General features: G+C 38.4%; 1 protein-coding gene across 1 annotated transcript in view; it reads left to right on the top strand.

Moving 5' to 3' along the window:
• Nucleotides 1–22,436, top strand: part of mybpha (myosin binding protein Ha) — a 28,094-nt gene extending 5,658 nt beyond the window's left edge. Inside the window, 10 exon segments of the mRNA XM_051097032.1 lie at nucleotides 5,041–5,129; nucleotides 5,202–5,255; nucleotides 5,257–5,398; nucleotides 5,590–5,729; nucleotides 10,307–10,466; nucleotides 12,714–12,850; nucleotides 16,104–16,290; nucleotides 16,489–16,534; nucleotides 20,300–20,346; nucleotides 22,188–22,436. Of these exon segments, the coding sequence (XP_050952989.1) occupies nucleotides 5,041–5,129; nucleotides 5,202–5,255; nucleotides 5,257–5,398; nucleotides 5,590–5,729; nucleotides 10,307–10,466; nucleotides 12,714–12,850; nucleotides 16,104–16,290; nucleotides 16,489–16,520 (941 nt within the window). The 3' untranslated portion in view covers nucleotides 16,521–16,534; nucleotides 20,300–20,346; nucleotides 22,188–22,436.
• Nucleotides 22,437–22,742: the final 306 nt, after the last annotated feature.

Raw genomic sequence — 22,742 nt, 5'->3', positions numbered from 1 at the left:
TATTTTGAGGAGACTTGATCTAACACTATTATATCCTTATCCTTTTTTTTTTTAGGATATAATCTTATATAGTGTATATTTTATAATATACAAGGATATACATATATATATGCTGCTAAGTCTGTATTTTCAATATATTTTTTATTTGATGTTATTGGAATTCTTAATATATTTAGGTGAAATTTATATTTTCAAATGATTATGTAAGGAAAGCCATACAATTTTATACATAATATCTAATAATGTAACAATGTAACTAAAATCACCATCACGAACACACTCCTTTTGCACATCTTAATAAATAAGCTTCCCACTGATGTATGGTTTGTTAAGATAGGACAATATTAGGCAGAGATACAACTATTTGAAAAGCTGGAATTTCAGGGTGCAAAAAAATCACCTTTAAAATTGTCCAAATGAAGTTCTTAGCAATGCATATTACTAAAATTAAGTTTTGAAATATTTACAGTAGGAAATTTACAAAATATCTTCATGGAACATGATCTTTACTTAATATCTGAATGATTTTTGGCGTAACAGAAAAATCTATATTTTTGATCTATACATTGTATTTTTGGCTATTGTTACAAATATACCCATGCTACTTAAAACTGGTTTTGTGGTCCAGGGTCAGATTTATTAAATAATAATATTTAAAGGGGTCATATGATGTTGCTAAAAAAAACATTATTTTGTGTATTTGGTGTAATGCAATGTGTTTATGCATTTGAGGTTCAAAAAACGCATTATTTTTCACATACTGTACATTATTGTTGCTCCTCTTTGCCCCGCATTTCTGAAACACATAGATTTTTACAAAGCATATTGTTATGAAAACTGAGGAGTTCTCTGACATAACTACTGATTCTAATGACTCATACTGTCTTTTTACGCGTTGCGTAAACATAACACCATGGGCCCTATTTTAGTGATCTAAGCGCATAGTATAAAGTGTACGGCGCAGGTGCACTTGGGGCGTGTTCACTTTTGCTATTTTAAGGACGGGAAAAACGGTCAGCGCGCCTGGCGCATGGTCTAAAAGGGTTGTCCCTATTCTCTTAATGAGGCGTGGGTGTGTTTTGGGCATAACCTGCATTACACCAATCAGAGTCTCATCTCCCATTCCCTTTAAGTGCCAGTTGTGCTTGTGCCATGGCGGATTCGCTATTTACACGGCGGAATTTGCGAGAACAAAGGCTGAACGCTTCTCCAGAGAGCAGGGCCGGCGCAAAGGGGGCCATTCACGGGCCGAGCCCACTCAAATGAGTTACTGTGCACCCTCCTTGCTGAAAGTGATTGTTTTCTAAAGTGAAAATGAAACCAAAAAACAACTCGCATAAGAAAGCGATCGACTATCCGTTATGGCATGTAGGCTTTTTTTAATGTACACAATAATAATCTTTTACATTGTCATCCTTTCATTTTTAATATTTGGCATGCTTGCGAAACGGTTGATCTTGATTATTTGTGTGTTACAGTTATACATGGTTTTTCAGGTCAACACGCCCCCATAGTGGCTGTTGTGTTGTGCACCTATAGGCCATTTTAATCCTAGGACCATTTTAACCAAGCATCTTTTTTTAATAATAACCCAAATATCCCAGGATCTTGGAGTCAACTCATTCTTGTTATGTAATGTTGTTATGAGGTCAAACAAGCCTGACTGAAAAGGGATATGCTGGCATGTTGGCCTAGAATCAAAGAATATGAACCGTTCATCCATTTGGGTTTAGCAGGTGGATGTTGTGGTGGATGGCAGTGATTCAAGACATCACACAGGATTACATATGAGGACACTGACTGTAAAAAGGATTTGAAGAACAAAGATTAGGTTTTTTCACATGTAAAAGCACAGGCTTTGGGGTAATTAGGTCAGGCATTGTAATGGAAGCTGAAGGTGAGTTGAATGTGAACCTTTAAAGCCAACTGAGCACTTACAGTCCCATTAAGCAGTGTGTCAGCATGTCAACAGTTGCTCTGGATCAGCAATGTGTGTCACTCCACAGGTGTCAATTGTTTCCTGTCATAATTAATGAACTTGTTGATTTGGAGTCCTGGGAAGTAAGGATTAGAGGACGGCTAGATTTGGGAAGCTGTACCCTGATAGTAACAGATGTGCTTTGAGAAGACAGCCAATAGAGATTTGGATCAGAGATCAATGGCACAGTGCTGGCTCTGTCAGTATATGGTGTGATCACCATTTGCCTCACGCAGTGCAACACATCTCCTTCGCATAGAGTTGATCAGGTTGTTGATTGTGGCCTGTGGAATGTTGTTCCACTCCTCTTCAATGGCTGTGCGAAGTTGCTGGATATTGGCAGGAACTGGAACACGCTGTCGTATACGCCGATCCAGAGCATCCCAAACATGCTCAGTGGGTGACATGTCCAGTGAGTATGCTGGCCATGCAAGAACTGGGATGTTTTCAGCTTCCAGGAATTGTGTACAGATCCTTGCAACATGGGGCCAATCCACAACGTTTACATCAGCAAACCGCTCACCCACACAACACCATACACGCTGTCTTCCATCTGCTCAAGTCAGTTACGACGACGAACTGCTGTCAGGTTGAGACCCCGATGAGGATGACGAACATGCAGATGAGTTTCCCTGAGACGGTTTCTGACAGTTTGTGCAGAAATTCTTTTGGTTATGCAAACTGATTGTTGCAGCAGCTGTCCGGGTGGCTGGTCTCAGACGATCTTGGAGGTGAAGATGCTGGATGTAGAGGTCCTTGGCTGGTGTGGTTACACATGGTCTGCGGTTGTGAGGCCAGTTGGATGTACTGCCAAATTCTCTGAAACGCCTTTAGAGATGACTTATGGTAGAGAAATGAACATTCAATTCACGGGCAACAGCTCTGGTGGATATTCCTGCAGTCAGCATGCCAATTCCACGCTCCCTCAAAACTTGTGGCATCTCATCTGTGGCATTGTGCTGTGTGATAAAACTGCACATTTTAGAGTGGCCTTTTATTGTGGCCAGCCTGAGGTACACCAGTCCAATAATCATGCTGTCTAATCAGCATCTTGATATGTAACACCTGAGGTGGATGGATTATCTCGGCAAAGAAGAAGTGCTCACTAACAGATTTAGGCAGATTTGTGAACAGTATTTGAGAGAAATAGGCCTTTTGTGTACATAGAAAAAGTCTTTGATCTTTTGAGTTCAGCTCATGAAAAATGGGGGCAAAAACAAAAGTGTTTGTGTAACTATTATTATATTATGAAGGATTTGATTTATGTCAGTGTTTCTGTTCTTAAACTTTTAAAATACCAATCTTTTAGCAGTATTGGGGTAACACATTGCAAGTAATGTGAGTTACATAATCAGATTACTTATTTTTAAGTAACTAGTAAAGTAACACATTCCTTTTTAATTTACAAGAAAATATTTGACTTTCTTTTTCAAATTTCCGATTTTTGACAGCTCTTCTCTCCCCATGTTGAGAGAAATCAGGAGTAAGTTGTAAGGGAAACAGGTCAATTTAGCTCAAAGGGAATTATTTAAGATTTTGTAGGGAATTTAAAAAAGAATCTCCGTTCTATGGCCGATCACTGAATCGGCCAGCGATTCATGGAATGAGCCATATAACATAAACTCTGCAGTGGATATTACTATCCAAAATATAGTGAAAACACTATTTATTAGCATGGTAACAAGATCGGTAGTTTAAGACATTAACTTGTAAGCACAAAACACAAGATACTTCTCTTTTCAATATAAATCAGGCTTTATTGGATAAATCTAAGACACATAAACTAACTTAACGCATAGACACACGTATTCACACATTCACACAGGTTGCAGAAAGAGAGAAAGTGAGGAAAGATTTGAGTATAGTGAAAATGAGAGAAGAGTGAAAATGTAAAATTGCTTAGACCTGAACAACCATCAATTATCTAATTAACCCTCGCATTGAGTTTCTCAATGAGGCTATTAAACTTTATATTATATATAGGTTGTTCTTGCGTTGCCTTTGTGTTAAGGGATTCCCTTTGATGACGTCATTGCAGAAAGGGGTTCCCTGAGGTTGCTGATTGACTGGAAGCTTGTGGTCATTCCACATAATGTCTTGGGTGTTGACTGGAGATGATGCAGAGTTGTGTATGCTAGTTGAAGTTTTGAGGTGGGCACAGACATCTGAGACATGGATTAGCAGCAAAACTTAACTTAGAACACGAAACTCTCAACAGAAAGAAGAGAAACTAAAGGAATTCCAAGATATGCCTGTCTTTCTTTCTTCAGGTGAAGAGAAATTAAGGTTTTTAAGGAAAACATTCCAGAATTTTTCTCCATATAGTAGACTTCAATGGGGATCAGTGGGTTGAAGGTCCAAACTGCAGTTTCAATCCAGCTTCAAAGGCCTCTACACGATCCCAGACGAAGAATAAGGGTCTTACGTAGTGAAACAATCAGTCATTTTCTAAAATGAAAAAAGAAATGCTCGTCTTCCACAAGCTTGATGCATTACATAATCAAAAATTCTTCATGAAACTATTAAAAAAACTCCCGCCAGTAGTTCTAGGAACTATGAAAAGGTTCCTCTGGTGCAACAGACCCCAAATATGTCAATAAAGAAGCTTTATTTTTAAGAATGTTGATAGCATGCTCAAACAGTTTCACAGTTCTGTCCAGTGTGTTGACTATTTCTATCCGGAGGGCACTAACAATAAAAATGTCTTCGCACTTTAAAAAAGACTTGTGAGTATCTCCGAACCGTCTCACACAAGCACTCTTCAACACAGGCGTATTTTGTGGTTGCATCTCCAACAGTTTGCTGTTGGTGTTTTTCCGTTGCATCTGTTTCTCTTTAGACTGTGAAACCATAAGATCTGCCAAATAATGCAAGACAACTCAAATATAATGCTGATAATTACTTTTACAACACGCAAATGTACACATAAAAATGAAGTAAACTTTGAGCCTAACATTGTGTGCATTTCAAAATGAGATCATTTTAATCTTAAATCTAGATGCCTAATTAAATAAACATGGAATTTGCAAATAAAATTTTTAAAATTTGTCTGTTTTTTCCAGATCGGCCCAAGATCCGCCTGCCCCGTGCCCTGAGATCAAGATACGTCAAGCATGTTGGAGAACAGATCAATGTTGTCATCCCATTTGTTGTAAGTTCAGTTTTTAAATGTATGGCAAACAGAGATGTGCTTCCATATGTTTCATAATTTTCTGTTTTGTAGGGCAAACCCAAACCTGTGATATCATGGACCAAGGATGGCCAGCCTTTGGATACGAAAAAAGGTCAACATCCGCAACAGCGACAAGGACAGCATTCTGTTCATCCGCAAGTCTGAGAGAGAAGACTCAGGCAACTATGAGATGACCGTGAAAGTCGACAGCTTCGAGGACAAGGCTAGCCTCATTATTCAGATTGTCGGTGAGATGCGCTATGATCTAGTGGCCATTTGTTCAGTGCTCTTCTTGAACCATGTCTATTTCTGTCCCACTTGCATTTTCATTCTTAGTTTATTCCTTCACACTTCTGTTTACCGAGTAAGACCCCACAGTGTAAAATGATCCATACTAAGAAAGCTAAATCATTTTTAATGCTCTGCCGTCTGTATGTAGACCTGCCCGGTCCTCCTGCCTCAGTCAAGCTAGTGGACTCTTGGGGATTCAATGCAGCTCTGGAATGGACCCCTCCCAAAGACAACGGCAACACTGAGATCACTGGATACACCATTCAGAAGGCCGACAAGAAAACTGGAGTAAGTAACTCATTGCGGGTACACTAACGCGGTCATTACCACACATCAGCACTTCTTCTACAGTATTAGTTCCTCAATCAGAAAACGAACAGTACTTCCTTTTTTATCTAAAGAACAGTGTTATTTGAGGGTGAGAAAAATTGCAAGTGTGACACACTGGTATCTGAAATGAAATGAACAAAGTGAAATATGACCAGGTTTAAAACATATATGTTCTTTCTGTTAATATTGAACAAAAACGTAATATTTGAAAGTGTCCTACATTTTCTATAAAACTTCTAGCATATTGTTATTAAAAAAGGAGAGTTTTTAAATAAATAAAAAAATAAATAAAATTACATAAAATAAACAAAATATTTGTATTATTTAAAATTATAAATAACATAAAATGTTTGAAATTTTGTTTAAATTTATTTAAATTTTATTTTATTAGTTATTTGACTAACTAATATAATTAACTATCCTAAGGGTTAGTCACATTCATTAAAACTTTTTTGGGCAAAATTCAGTAATTTTAATAGGAATCCACACATTCGGGTATTTCAAGTGAGTATTCCCCACACATATTTCACAAATTTAACAGTGTAACAGTATCCCACACTGAAAAAAGTCTGGTGTAGAAACAATTCAGGGCTCAAAATTGCGACCGTTTTGGTTGCATATGCTCCCGGAATGTAATCTGCGCGACCTCAAAATATATTTGGGAGCATTTGTACGAGTAATTGTTGTAGTATGACTTGTTTTCATTTCTTTGCAAAACTTTCGCTAAGTACTGCACAGTATATGACTGCTGTGAGCTGATACAGTGAGCCGTTCTATCCAACATTAGCTTACATAACCAATTAAACTTTATCTTTACATTTTTAGCTTTAATGCAGATCTCTGTACTGCATTGCAATTAGGGGTGTGCAATAGGAACATGTTTGATTCTTGACAATTAAAATATCCCTTCGATCTGCTGTTACTGAAGAAATAAAGCAGGCCTATCGTGCTACACCACACAGTCTATCAGTTGCAGTTCTGGCGCCTCTGTCTCACGCAACACGTTCACACCAAATGTTTACTCAGCTGCAGAATTCCACTCACTAAACACTGCACTTATTTGCAATCACACAAGTGCATTATTTGCATGTGCTTTAAACCTTGCCGCTTAAACATTTAATTTGCGTGCTGTTCTGACATGCGCTTACATTTGAAGCGTGCACACTCAAAAAATAAAAATAAATAAATAAAAAGCCTGTCAAACACCGTCTGATTACTGGAGAAAGTTATCTTTCATGTGTGGTTTGGCCTAGGTGTGTTATGTAGCATAATTTCACAAAGCTAAAGTCTGTCAGACCATTCCTGTTTTTGCTTTAGATATTCTAATTATAATCTAATTTCATTCAGAAACGGCTCATACACGCAGCATCTTTATGTGGATTAAGTTTAAAAATGCAGTGGTTGCCTCTAATTTAAATGGCTACAGAGAGTTTGACCTGTAATAGAGAAAATAAACATCTTGTTCATGTACTTATATTTTCATTTTTCTTGTCCCTTTCTTAAGGCAGTAAATAATTATTTTACAAAAAAAGGCTTTCAAAATCAGCCCATTTGTTTGTAAAGCATCGGCAATCAGAATCAGCCATGAAGAATAAAGATCAGTGCATTACAAAACACAAAAAAGTGTGTGGTAAAGAATTCAGGATCAGGTTAACCCTGCTTGCATTATAGGCACCTACACCTTTCACCTTTTAAGACTAAACGATGGATTTGAATAAGATAAAGCATGACATACACCACATGCTATATGCTATATTAGCTTATACCGACTAATAAATTCTATAACGTTTAGCAAACACTGAGGAAAAAAAAAAAAAAATTTAAAATAAAGCCTCCATAACGTAACACGAGGTAAATGACAGCTTTTCAAATTGACAACAAAAAAGTTAAACTAATAAGGTGTTTATGTTTGTTTATTTTTCCCAAGAATACCTACATTTTCACCCTTTTTACTTTAGCTTAAAAACCAAATCTATAACCATTTCCTTAAAATTTGCGTCTATTTTGAATGCTGAATGCGCCTCTATTTACATAATCAGTGAATTCTTTGAGTAGACACTTTTTGAGCAGTGCAGACTATGCACTCGCACAAATGCGACCATGTTAAATTTTAGCTACATAAAACATATTTTGCAGAAGGAATGAAGTTTTGGTGGGCATACTAGACAAATAACAGTTTGATCTTGCATTGCTAGTATTGATCAGGCAGGCTTACCGTTGTTCATTGTTGTTTATCCATGATTTCAAATAAGAATCCCCCAATGGCTTTGCAGTGCAAACCATTAGCCAAAATTATGCAAAGTAACTACTTGAGCATTACTTAAAGCCCAAATTACGCAAAATAACTGAGTTGAAATCATTTGCTGACAGCTTGTTCCCCCCCCCAGTTAAAAAATCCCATCTGTGCCCCTGGCTCCGATATATTATAAATAATATAAATATAATATATAATATAAAATATAATGTAATATAATATAATATAATATAATATAAAATGGATATAAATATTGATTGGGTGCTCCTAAATTTTATTTGGTGCTCCTAGCTTTTTGAATTTGGCAGCACCAGTGCTACCAAGTAAAAAAGTTAATTTCAAGCCCTGCAATTTTCACTAGTTCATGATGCAGAAATGGCATGTAAAACCAGGGTTGCCAGGTTTTCACAACAAAACCTGCCCAATTCCTTCTCAAAACTAGCCCAATCACGTTTTGAGGGGGGTTTCCATAAAAAATCACGTTCTGGGATGTAAAATACACATTTCTTATGGGGGTTCCCCTGGAAAATTAGCATTCCAGGGGCTAAATATGACATTTTTGGGGTCACTTCAACACAAGGACATGAAAAACAACCCGCGGCAACAATGTGAAAGTAGCCCAATTTCGCACAAAAACTTGGCAACACTGTGTAAAACAGTGATTTTAATGTGACATTTTAAAGGGGTCATCGGATGCAGAGTTCACTTTTACATGTTGTTTGAACATTAATGTGTGTTGGCAATGTACAAATCTACCCTATAATGATAAAAAGGTTAAGCACTGACACTGGTCATTTCTTAAAAAAAGAAAACAAAAAACTGGCTAAATTTCACCAAATGGCCCTTTAAAGGAGCAGTTCACTTCCAGAACAAAAATTTACAGATAATGTAATCACCCCCTTGTCATCCATCCATGTTCATGTCTTTCTTTCTTCAGTCATAAAGAAATTATGTTTTTTTGAGGAAAACATTTCAGGATTTCTCTCCATATAATGGATATCTATGGTGCCCCCGAGTTTGAACTCCTAAAATGTAGTTTAAATGCAGCTTCAAAGGGCTGTAAACCATACCAGCCGAGGAAGAAGGGTCTTATCTAGCGAAACGATTGGTTATTTTCTAAAAAAAATTAAAATTTATATACATTTTAACTGCAAACGCTCACCTTGTCTAGCTCTCTGTGAACTCTGTGTATTCTGGTTCATGACAGTTAGGGTATGTTGAAAAACTCCCATCTCATTTTCTCCTCCAACTTCAAAATCATCCTACATCGCTGCAGAAGTACCGACCCAGTGTTTACAAAGTGAACATGCAAAGAAGATCAAATGGCCTTCACAAAAAAAGGTAGAACAGCGATGTAGGGCAATTTTGAAGTTTGAGGAGAAAATGAAATGTGAGTTTTTCAACATACCCTAACCGTCTGTGGTTAAAAGTATATAAATTTGTGATGTTTTTCACTAGATAAAGCCCTTTGAAGCTGCATTGAAAACTGCGTTTTGGAAGATCAAACTCGGGGCACCATATCCATTATATGGAGAGAAATCCTGAATTGTTTTACTCAAAAAAAACATAATTTATTGATGACTGAAGAAAGAAAGACATAAACATCTTCGATGACAAGGGGGTGAGTACATTATCTGTAAATTTTTGTTCTGGAAGTGAACTACTCCTTCAAACACATGTGTGCCTGCTCTAAGCCTAAACCACATTCTTATCACTTATCTAAGTGATAAGGCCTTTTTCTTTAAAGTAGCATGTATGATGTCATACTTAAGCGAGGCTTAAATTAGCCACCTGTCAGGCCTGTAAATCTAAATGACGAGTCTTGAAACACTGTATATGGACATGACATGTCTATCTATAAGCTTGTATCTGGGTGTTCGAGGCATGGGTCAAATGACTTCTTGGCGGGAAGTCATTAGGTTGAGAAGGTGTAAAGTGCTGACAGATAGAGAGAGAGTGGCATGATGACATCTCATAACTCACACTGTCATGATGCGAATCGCGATACTAAACAGCTAGCTTGATGTCAATACAAGATGTATAGAGAACATGAAGTACAGAAACACTTCATCTAAAAGCACTTTAGCCAAAACCACAACTGGTTCTTGTTGATATTTAACACTGTAATGAAAAACAGTTTGTTTACGATCTATGTATTGGATGAAATCCACAGGGCAATATTTTCAGTCTTGTTTACAATTTATTAATAGGTGACATTCTTGTCATTCTTTTAAATCCATGCAGTATTACTGCTAAAAGAAAATATTGCTGTTTTTGGCAGGAGTGGTTCACCGTTCTCGAGCACTTCCACAGGCTGAATGCTACAGTCTCGGACCTTGTGATGGGAAATACATACACCTTCAGAGTTTTTGCAGAAAACAAGGTTGGAAGGAGTGAGAGTGCTGCTGTAACAAAAGCTGCTGCTCATATTCAGAAAACAGGTAAGCTCACAACAGCCCATTGTTTTAACTCTGCTGCACTTCAGACTTCTCCTATTAAGTAAAGATAACCTAGTTAGCTGTAGTAAAATTGCTCATGTATGGCCTTGAGTGCTTTATTATTGGCAGCAAATGCAGCCAAATAAAATACACCCATCATTATTCTAATTGTAAGTTGTTTACAGTTGCCAAGTAATGTAACAAACTGGCACATAGGGGAGAATAGGGTAAGATGAGCCATTTTTTACTTACGTGGTCCTCAAGATAAGGGAAAATGAGGCAGAGGTACAATGAAAGCAACTAAAGTAATTTCAGGATGTTTCCTATCATTTTTAATGATCTGAATGTATCTATGAAAAAGTGTTCTAAAAATATGCCTTCTTATAAAATGGCTCAATTTGCCCCAGGTTAGGGGTAAGTTGATCCGAGTCAGTGGGTAAGATGAACCATCTGGGTTTAGACTGACTGAATATGATTCAAACCCATGAGACATTTTAAAAACAAATTTAATAATCAAATTTAATTTTACGAACAGTCATAGTTCTTTTCTTAAAGCGACCTGGATAAATTTGCGAAACGTCATTGCGAAATACCCAGTTTGACATAAATGCTGTTTTTTAGCTTTCTATTCATCAGAGAATCCAGAGTATCACAGGATACAAAGTATCCACAAATATCAAAGAATTACAGTTTCCATAAAAATATTTGGCAGCAAAACTGTTTTCAACATTGATAATAATGAATGTTTCTTGAGCAGCAAATCAGCATATTAGAATGATTTCTGAAGGATCAAGACTGGAGTAATAATGCTGAAAATTCAGCTTTGCATCACACAAATAAATTACATTTGAACTCATAGAAAACAGCTGTCTTAAATTGTAATCAAATTTCAGCCTGAATGAGCATAAGCAACTTCTTTCAAAAACCAAATATCTTAAAAATTTTGGTATGGTAGTGTAGTTCCAACTGCAGACACTGCATATGTGACCTCGCATTCTATATTAATTTAGCAAATTGTTATGTTTCTTGGCAACTCCAAACAACCTAAAAATAAACTAACCCATAATTAATATTAATAAATGATACTAAATGAACTGTTCTTTTAAAACACATGAGGCCATGTTGGCGTTGACAGCACATACTAAGTGTTCTCGCTTTGTGAAGATAAGACTTGGCTCTGCCTTGAGTGCTAATGACAGTTCTCATTTCTCACATCAGAGCTACATGGGATCTGCATAACAACATGGATTACGCTGCAGTGTTGGAAAACTGACAATAATTTAGCAACATGCATCAGTCGGCTCTAGACATGAGTTTATATAAGATCAATTAACTGTTACACCTAGAGACAGCTGACACTGAACTGGTTACATTTCTTAACTTCCAGCCTGTTCCAGCCAACTTCCTATCCCAAGCTGTCTATTGCAAGCACAGGGCCTTTTGCTATACATGGTCTTCGCTGCCTTTATTTTATAGAAATGCTAATTAGGCATGAGTCACAATAGTCACTATTAATCTAGTCACCCAACAAATTACAGTGAGGTTGACTAGTTTACCTAGAATTGTCTTTATTTTAGATTTAATATGTTTAGCTGTAATGCTATGCTTTGGGCCAGGGAAGTTGGCCCTTCAGAAGGAGCATGACTGGACACCCCAGATTTAAGGGAAAAAAAGAGCAGCGAAGGCCTGGGCAACTTTGGCCCTCGAGTTTAACATTAAGCCTAATTAATTACAGCTAATCAAAGGCAGTGTCTAAAATCACTCCTTTACTCCTATATAGGGAAACAGCTATACCCATGTATAAGCCACTATTTGGCCAAGAGGGAGTAGATAGATGAAGAATAGAAGTGGGCCCAGAACAGAACCCTGAGGGACTCCAGTGGTAACTGTAGATGGTCTTTTGGATTTTGGATACAACCAAGGTCTTTAGGATCACTAGAAACTTAAAGGCAACTGTGTTGGAGCTAAACTCTGCAGGATGATTGCCTTCCAGGAGCATGATTAGACACCCATGCCTTAAATTCATAGCTGCTACAGCTATGACCATTCAGACAGACATCTTTTGCTGTTTCATTGCACCCTCTTAATGTTCGATTGGGGTATTTACTGGGCTCCATTTTGCCACCTATGAACCCACCATCTGCTTTTTAAAACCAGTAGTAAAACCTGCACATCCCTAATGTCATGTAACAGCTATACCCTCTGCACAACTGTCAGTCCCGGCTGAGGTTGTTGTTTCCTTCCCTGTAGGTATTGTCTACAAACCACTAGAGTACAAAGAGCACGATTTCAGCGAGGCTCCCAAGTTCACAGCACCTCTCAGCGACAGAGCTGCCACTGTGGGCTACACCACTAAACTACTATGTGCGGTCCGAGGCAGTCCAAAGGTATGGATCATCTCTTTTCTGCTGATTGGTATAGTCCTCCTTGTCCTTCTTTCACAGTGTCTATCATGGACAGTGTACCAACCAGTAGCAACATGTTGGCAGCCAAGAATTAGCTGATGTGTTGCTACAAATATACTTCTGATTTCAACAACAGCTGTTAATAATCCAACGATGGTATCAACATATCCAAACGTCCTTGAGTTCAACCTCAATAAATAGCTTAATTATACCCATAGCTGTAGTCATAAGGTACAAAAAGCCCAGTGCTGTTGGCCGTTCCTGCTGACCAAGGAAGCCAGCTGGTAGACAGTCATGCGGGGACTGTGTTAGCTTGTCATTCCCAAGGAGGGGGATGGAGAATCGAGTTTCGAGAACAGCTGAGATGGTTGCAAAATCTGGGCTGAATGCAAATCCTGATGAAGTAGACACTTTAAAATTCTTGTTCATTAAAGCTTGCTGTGATGGGGCCCGCTGTCTATTTCATGCTAACAAAGTTCCAGAGATGTCCAAGCTGTCTTGGGCATGTTGGATGCAAATGGAAATGTAAAACCTTCAAAGCCACAATAAAACACGATATGTTTCACAGAACAACTCAATGGCTTCCTCAAGAGTAAGGGTACAGTATTTACAACATGCTTTAAGCAGTACAGTACACATGGGCACAGTTTGAGATGGCAGTCAGGGTAAATTGTACAGGAGGACTGTGACACTCAAAAGTCCTTGCTCTGGATTGTCATGCTGCGGCCTAATTTCCATTTGGCACCAACAGAGTTCCATGGTGTCTTGAGCTTTTTGGATGAAGCTGGAAACCTAAAACCTTCAAAGTCATAAGAGAACCCCATGATGTACTTCATAGAAAGATGTCGTAGATAATTTTTCACCTTCATTCCATTCCATGTTTATCTCGGTCAGTTAACACCGTTATGCTTTCTACGTTGGTGCTGCAAAATCAGGATAAGTCTGGGATAGGGTGACCAGACGTGCCACTTCCCGGGGACATGTTCAGCACAGGATTTCTAAACTGCTTAAAATAACCAGGTGTTGGCCGTTTGCGCTGTGCCTTTCAATCATCGTACGAAATCAAAGTACCGCAAGAGCGATTCGAAAGCATGGAGCCATATGCTCTGCTCTCTAGCTCTTGTGGTACTTTGATGTTGTACAACGTTCGATCAGCTCAGCGCAAACAACAAGCACCTGGTTATTTTAGGCCATTGGTCTCAAACTCAATTCCTGGAGAGCCACAGCTCCACACAGTTTAGCTCCAACCCTAATCAAACACACCTGATCCAGCTAATCAAGGTCTTCAGGATTAGTAGAAACTTCCAAGCAGGTGTGAGTTGGAGCTGGTTGGAGCTAAACTCTGCAGAGCTGCGGCCCTCCAGGAGTTGAGTTTTAGGCAATTTAGAAATCTTGTGCTGAACGTGTCCCCGGAAAGTGGCACGTCTGGTCACTCTAGTCTGGGAAGCAAGTGTTCAAGACAGTGAAGTGTACAGTAAACACTGGAGTAAGCAGGCTGCTGTACAACACTGCAAAACCATGAATGCATCATTACAAGCAAGTAGTGGAGCCTGGATATTCTCATAGGGGTAGCCAGGTAGGGTTCTGCAACTTTAGAGGTGGTTTAGCCACCACCTAGCTCAACCCCAGGATGGTTAAGAACTACGTCAACAGGATATTTATGTGGAGCAAACTTCTGCCTAGTGAAACATGTTTTCTACCTGGTCTCATGACCAGTATTGCCAAGTTTGTGGTTTTCCAGCAGAATTAGGCTATTTTAACACCATTGCCGTGGGTTGTTTTTCATGTCCACGGGTTGAAGCAACCCCAATAGCATTATATTTAGCCCCTGGAATGCAACCTGTACCAGGGGAACCCCTCCAAAAAATGTGTATTCGACCCCCTGGAATGCAAATTTTACTGGGGGACCCCCCTCGAAACGCGATTGGGCTAGTTTTGAGTAGCAATTGGGCGGGTTTTGTTGTAAAAACCTGACATACCAATAAGTACATATCACTTCGGCAGAAGGTCTGGGAACTTTGATGCTTTGAATGGCCAAGGCAGGTACAGCAAACACGTTTCGGGTGTGGAAATGTCCCCAAATAACAGACCGTGTGTAAAGCTCTATGACATATTTAAAATTTTTCACATTCTCAAAATCCCACGTTTAATTGATCCTGATAAGCGCTCGTTGTCACAGTTGTAAACACGACAGCTTTCTTCTTTCGTGAGGGGGTTTGGCGCCACAACATTTTTGTTTCCAGGCGTTTTAGAACGCCACACACACGTCTCCCAAAAATGATGACTTCGAAATTTCTGAAGTGTTTCCAGCTAAGTAAACTTAGATCTTAAAGCTGGCTTAAGCTGGTCCTTAGCTGGTTTATGCTGGTCCTTAGCTGCTGATGTGCTGGTCCTAAGCTGGTCTTAAGCAGGGGGGACCAGCATAAACCAGCTAAGGACCAGCATAAACCAGTCAAGGACCATCTTAAACCAACTCAAACCAGAATCCATGCTTCAAAAATTACCTAACCAGCATATGTTGTTAGCTGACCAGCTAAAGAAGTGGTCAAAACCTAAAACTTCTCAAAGGGGTTTTTTAAATGTCACTTAAGTTACTGTTTGTACTACGCATCACACAGCATGTTTAATTAACAGGGGAGTATTTTAAGACCTCATCTTTACTTTTCCTAAAAAGCACCTTTGCATTATCCATTTTGTGCTAGCATCTTGATGACTGAAGCAATTTAGCATCTGTGTGTGGAACTGAAGGCTTTAGATCAGCATGTTTTTCTTTTCTGGAAAGTTACCCATGGGACATCAGTTAGCATCATAAGGTTAAAGTGCTAACAAAATGCTAAAATGCTTCTGTAAACTTGACCCTTGAGGTGCAGTAACATGCTGTTCCAACTGATGAACCTCGAGTAGGCAGAAATTCAGCGAATGAGACGTGTGACATTTTATATAAGAACCATGACACCACTAAGTGTGTGTGAGGGATAAAATTAATGAGGCTACCGGAGAATTAGCACTGCAGTTGGGAGTAGCTTCAGTTACGGCAGTTGACAGCATTACTGTGGATTAATAAATGCCTCTCATTTTGTTGTCCATGTATTAATTACACCTTATTAAAATTGATTTTATTTAATTGAGGGAGTGCTTAAACCATAATGTGCTAAATGTGTGTGTGAAACAGTCCAGTTGTGAATGATTTGTTATTGTTGGTTGTCAGTTGAAATGACATGTATTTTGTTTGCAGCCTAAGATTGAGTGGCTGAAGAATCAGATGCTCATAGGAGATGATCCCAAATACAGGCAGATCAACAACCAGGGAGTGTGCTCACTCGAAATCCGCAAACCATCCAGCTTTGACGGTGGTGTCTACACTTGCAGGGCCAAGAATGCCCTTGGTGAGGCTACAGTTGCCTGTAAGCTAGAGGTCAAACGTAAGTACAGGATCGTTTGCACTTTGCTTGACATGCTAATACTACAAGGCACATTTTCAGCTGATTATAGCGTCATTGATCCTTTAACGCGTTTATCCAGGAGAGGAATGGCAAGGGAGCATTTTTTTGTGCTGACTATGATAAATTTGAGTGATGGGAGACATATGCTGATGACCATCTTCTTTTCTCTTTCACCAGAGGTGATCATCCCAGATGAAAAAGGAAAATAAAATGATGTGCACAGGTCAGTAAATTTAAAACATTTTCCATTTAAGTATATAAAAGCCTAATATATATATATATATATATATATATATATATATATACATACATACTGAGGTAACTCTGAACGGCTGATCCCACAATTCTCGATGTGCATCAAAAGCATGTTTGTTATGTAGACTTTTGGTTTTTAAAAGGTCTGTAAATCCTGTTGAATGCACACTAAGCTTCCAGGAAGGTTTCACAGTTTCACCACTCATATCTATGAAAGGCATAAGCATCATCGGGTTTAAATGACAGTAAATGGTTATGGTTTTAAACACCAAACAAAAGACAGAAACATTTAACCTCAGTGACATTTTTTTCCCTTATATAGATGTAGGCTTGGTTCACTTGCAGCGTGCAACTATACCAAAACCATATATATTTAATGTCACTTGTAATATTCTGACAACTGACAAAATACAACAAACAGAAGTGGGATCCCACATAAAACAACCTGACGAAATGTCATTGCAGACATCTGTTTGTATACTTTGTGCATCTGACATGCCTATCAGGGAGTCTCTGACATGTGATGGCAGCTGTTTCCCCCTGTGAGGCTCCCTTACATGGAGGATATTGCAAACTGTGAGAACGTGGCCACTCCCACTCAAAGAGGCCACAGCATCTGTTAGTGGCTGTGTGGGCTAAAAATGAAACTGTGCCCTTGCAGAAAACGCTAAACAGAAAACAGCACATCACTATGATTTCCGACAGACACACTGCTGGACAACGCCTTAAGTTAACTCTTCATGTTTGGTTTCCAAACACCAAAAGACTTGTTTTTGTTTAACATACATGCAACACCCAAACCTTAGGAACTGTAATAATTATTTAGAAAAAAATAAAATAAAATACAGGTTTATACCATCTTTTTAACTTGCCAATAACGTTTTAGCCCTCAAAAACCAACTATAGCAAAGTTTTACAAAATATCTTAAAACTACAAAGTAACAGGTTTTTATATTAATAATTTAATGTGTAAATAACTTACATACAAACCTCAAACATTAACTTTGAAGTAGTTAAAAGAGGAAGACAGTTTGTCGATCATGTAAAACCCACATCCTTGTGGTAGTTATGCTTACAGGAATAGCCCACCTAAAAATGAAAAGCTGTTGAATATTTACTTGCCCTCAGGCCATCCAAGATGTAGACGAGTTTGTTTCTTCATCAGATTTGGTGTAATGTAGCATTTCATCATTTGCTCACCAATGGATCCTCTGCAGTGAATGGGTGCCGTCAGAATGACAGTCCAAACAGCTGATAAAAACATCACAGTAATCCACAAGTAATAACACAACTCTCCAGTCCATCAACTGACGTCTTATGAAGTGAAATGCTGCATATTTGTAATAAACAAATCCATCATCAAGACATTCTGTATTTCAAAATGTTGCTTCTAGCTAAATTACAAGTCCATAATCATAATAACACTTCCTCCATCTCCTGTTGTCCTCTCACATCAAAATCACAAAAAAATAAGTAAATAAATAAAAAAGAAAAATACTCACATATTTGTTTATAACCGTTTTGGACTGTTTTCTCTTGTTTGATCTGTGCATATTTCTCTCCTGGTTCAGGCCAGACAACTTTTAACTGCAGAAAGCACTATATGGATAGAGGACTTGTATTTTAACTGGAAGCAACAGTTTAAAAATGTCTTGATGGTTTTGTTTGGATTTGTTTTTATTACCGGTTTGGACTACACTACAGAGGATCCATTGGTGAGCAAGTGATGTGATGCTACATTTCTCCAAATCTGTTCTGATGAAGAAACTCAAGTTTGCATAGTATGTGCATACTGTACATGTGCAGATAGATTTCTAACCTCATGTTCTTACATTCACTGCTCGTGAGTGTAACTTGAGTTTTTTACATTAAAGCCCTAAATATACTTCAGTTTTGATGTAAACACTTAACATAAGCAAACAGCTGAAGGCATAACTTTTCAATGTATACTCCATTTGATGCTCGATACATGCACACTACGAAGATTCATCTTTATCCAGTATCTGCGCTATTTCTCTCCAGAAATTATAAGCATTAAAATGTCTTTATACACTGACCAAAATTATAAATGCAACACTTTTGTTTTTGCCCCCATTTTTCATGAGCTGAAGCCAAAGGTCTAAGACTTTTTCTATGTACAAATAAATTGCCTATTTCTCTCAAATATTGTTCACAAATCTGTCTAAATCTGTGTTAGTGAGCACTTCTCCTTTGCTGAGATAATCCATCCACCTCACAGGTGTGGCATATCAAGATGCTGATTAGACAGCATGATTATTGCACAGGTGTGCCTTAGGCTGGCCACAATAAAAGGCCACTCTAAAATGTGCAGTTTTATCACACAGCACAATGTGTAACCACACCAGCCCAGGACCTCCACATCCAGCATCTTCACCTCCAAGATCGTCTGAGACCAGTTTCAGTGAAGCTCATCTGCATGATTGTCGTCCTCATCTTTGTCTCGACCTGACTGCAGTTCGTCGTCTTAACCGACTTGAGTGGGCAAATGCTCACATTCGATGGTGTCTGGCACAAGAGGTGTTCTCTTCATGGATGAATCCCGGTTTTCACTGTACAGGGCAGCTGGCAGACAGCGTGCATGGCGTCATGTGGGTGAGTGGTTTGCTGATGTCAACGTTGTGGTTCGAGTGGCCCGTGGTGGCAGTGGGGTTATGGTATGGGCAGGCGTATGTTATGGACAACGAACACAGGTGCATTTTATTGATGGCATTTTGAATGCACAGAGATACCGTGATGAGATCCTGAGGCCCATTGTTGTGCCATTCATCCACGACCATCATCTCATGTTGCAGTATGATAACGCATGGCCCCATGTTGCAAGGATCTGTACACACATCCTGAAAACATCCCTGAAAGTTCTTGCATGGCCAGCATACTCACCGGACACCCATTGAGCTATTTTGGGATGCTCTGGATCGGCGTATACGACAGCGTGTTCCAGTTCCTGCCAATATCCAGCAACTTCGCACAGCTATTGAAGAGGAGTGGACCAACACCTCCCCTCCCCACCCCACCCCATGCACATTTTAGAGTGGCCTTTTATTGTGGCCAGCCTAAGGCACACCTGTGAACAGATTTGTGAACAATATTTGAGAGAAACTGGCCTTTTGTGCACTCTTTTTTTTAAGTTTTAGAGCTTTGAGTTAAGCTCATGAAAAATGGGGGCAAAAACAAAAGTGTTGCATTTATAATTTTGGTCAGTGTATGTTGTCTTTGGCTGTCGTTTCATCACTTATTTTTACTTTGAAACAACACCCAGTGTTGTGGACAAACTAAAGTATACACAGTTAGAAAAACTAAGCTGTACACATAGATTTCACATACTATACAGAAGACAAAATTTATGTCACATGTGCTGTATAAATACCCTAGTGTACCCATAAAAATGAAGTATACTTTGAGCTTCATTAGTTTGTCCACCAGGAAACTGATGAGATGGAAAAAAGCATAAAGCTAACATAAAAAGACACTTTTCTGGGCCATTTTTTACTGAAGTCAAAGGAGCCATTTTAAGTTGGCTATAGGAAAACCATCACATCACAAAACACCAGCACTTCTTCCCTCTAGAAGTCACATGATTGCAGGTATCATTCACGCCCTATAGTTACTGTGGCTAGTAATTTGACTGTTGCTGTGCTTGTAATCTTGAAAATGAGAGAAATACTTGTAAAGACTGATGTGATGATCTTAAATCAGTCTTTGACTTTTGCAGTTCTCCTGTTGAGGAGCAGCAGGACACAATTCTGAAGAATGACAATGGTGAGAAGAGCGAGAGTTTACCTGATTTTCTCACTAAGCATCTTCATACGGATATCTAAATACTGTACTTGTGTGATTCCTGATGCTGAATACTATACAAGCATGTTTTATCTATGATTTATGTCAGTATGTGATATGTCTGTGTGAACGCCAGTGCTGTTTCATTGCCACACCTGTTCAATAGGGTCTGGCTGCAGACATGCACCTGCACTCTCAGACGCCTGCACTTCCGCAAGTGACGTCATTTGCAGTCTATTTTATTTTTTGCTTTATTTTATATATTTATTATTTTTTGATCAAATCTCTCAACATTTTACAACAGTAGCCAGATGGTGAAGACAAGAAAAAAGAAACTAAATTACAATGTCACTCGCAATCGCCACCTGCACTCTCAGCTACCTGCCACATCACTTGCAATCCACACAAATTGTGCGTGTTGCCAATGGAGACAAGATGCTGTGGTGGTTAAACGATTAAAACTAATTTAGCATAACATACAGGGTCCTGCAAGTCATTTGTAGGAGATAAAAACAAGATCGGCAAATCCGTGGCCACAGAACAGCAGAATATGAACGAATATGAATGTGAAGCAGAATATGAACGAGAGAATATGAAGTCTCTCGTTAAGCGTTTTCCTCCCGTAGACAACCATTAACACTTAATATGGCTTAATGTATTAAGATGCAATTAAAATATCAAATTCGATATACAGTTTATTAATATAATGTATGTAGGCTATATAGTGTTTTCCTTCGCAAAACGTGGCATAATGTGGCATAACGGATTAAGATGATAAAGACTAAACTCAATATGCTCCTATTCATTATTAAAACAACTACACACAAGCAGGTGAGCCCAGAATAAACGCAACGCCACTTACATTCGCCTTTTCCCATAAAGAATAATCTCTACAGCTGTTTTATATCATTGTCTTTTGTTTATATTGATTTTCTATGGGAGGAAAACATCTATTTAACGCATTACATTCTGGGCACGTCTGCTTGCCTATACAGAGTTGGTCCTTTTAATATCACTTAATGCCTTGCTTATGGCGCGTTCATATCTGCTGGTATATCGTTTGACAACAGTACGGTTTATATTGAATTTGGTCTTTATCATCTTAGTCCGTTTTGCCACATTAAATGTTTGCTGGGCAAGTATAAAAGTGAACGTTTGCACATTGTGTTCATAGCCATATGCTTGCCTTCAAGTACATTAAATTAATAAACTATATTATAAATTTGATCGTTTAATAGCACTTAATGTATCTTAATACATTAAGCCATATCAAGTGTTAATGGTTTTCTACGGGAGGAAAAAGCTTAAGAGAGACTTTGCGCATTGCGTTCATATTCTGCTGTTCTGTGGCCACGGATTTGCAGGTCTTGTTTTATCTCCTACAGATGACCCTGTACGTTGTGCTATTAAATTAGTTTTAATCGTTTAACGACCACAGCGTCTTTCTCTATTGGCAACACACACCATTCGTGTGGATTGCAAGTGACGTCGCAGGTAGCAGAGAGTGCAAGTGGCGATTGCGAGTGGCATTGTAATTTAGTTTATTTTTTCTTGTCTTCACCACCTGGCTACTGTTGTAAAATGTTGAGAGATTCAATTAAAAAAATAAATAACTAAAATAAAGTAAAAATAAAATCGACTGCAAGTGACGTCACTTCCGGAAGTGCAGTTGTCTGAGAGTGCAGGCGTCTGAGAGTGCAGGTGCATGTCTGCAGCCAGACCCTTCTCCACCTGTTCAGTGCATGTGGTGTAGTTTAACAGATGCATTCTGGGTAATGGAGTTCCTGGTATCTGACACAGTTTCATTTCTCTTTTTGTTGTAGATGTTTACAGTGGTGAGGGAGGATGTGTGCACAGTAATGAAGGCTCTGGTTTGCTTCTGTGATTAATTCTTTAAACAAAATACAAGAAACATCTGATAGTTTCCCATTTTGCTTCAAAGCAACAACACCATGTGAGCTAAAAAGAGAATTTTTAGTTTTATATCGTTGCATGTATTTCAAGTGTCACTGTAGTTTATTCCTAATGAAATCCCTTGTAATTGAGTGTTTCCAATAAAAGAATAAACCCACTATCTTTTTGCAGTGAAATATAATAAATGTCAAAGGATATTTTGCCATTTTTTGATGTATCTCATTGGATATAATGCTGCAGTGAACATGGATTTTATTCTATATCATATTTTATTTGAATGGAAGTTGTTTTAAGGTTTTCATCCTATGCTGTTGCAATTGGTCTGTTTCTGATAAACCAGCAGGACAGTTGAATTAATAGATGAAACTGGCATTGACAGTTTAAATATAGAGCATGTGAACAAAGGTTTTAAATAGATTTTTGAACAAGCCTTCACTGGTTTCTTAGCAAATATACCACAAATG

Source organism: Labeo rohita, chromosome 23 (genome assembly GCF_022985175.1).
Source record: "Labeo rohita strain BAU-BD-2019 chromosome 23, IGBB_LRoh.1.0, whole genome shotgun sequence".
NCBI classification, from domain to species: Eukaryota; Metazoa; Chordata; class Actinopteri; order Cypriniformes; family Cyprinidae; genus Labeo; species Labeo rohita.
This window is presented reverse-complemented; position numbering and strand designations above follow the sequence as displayed.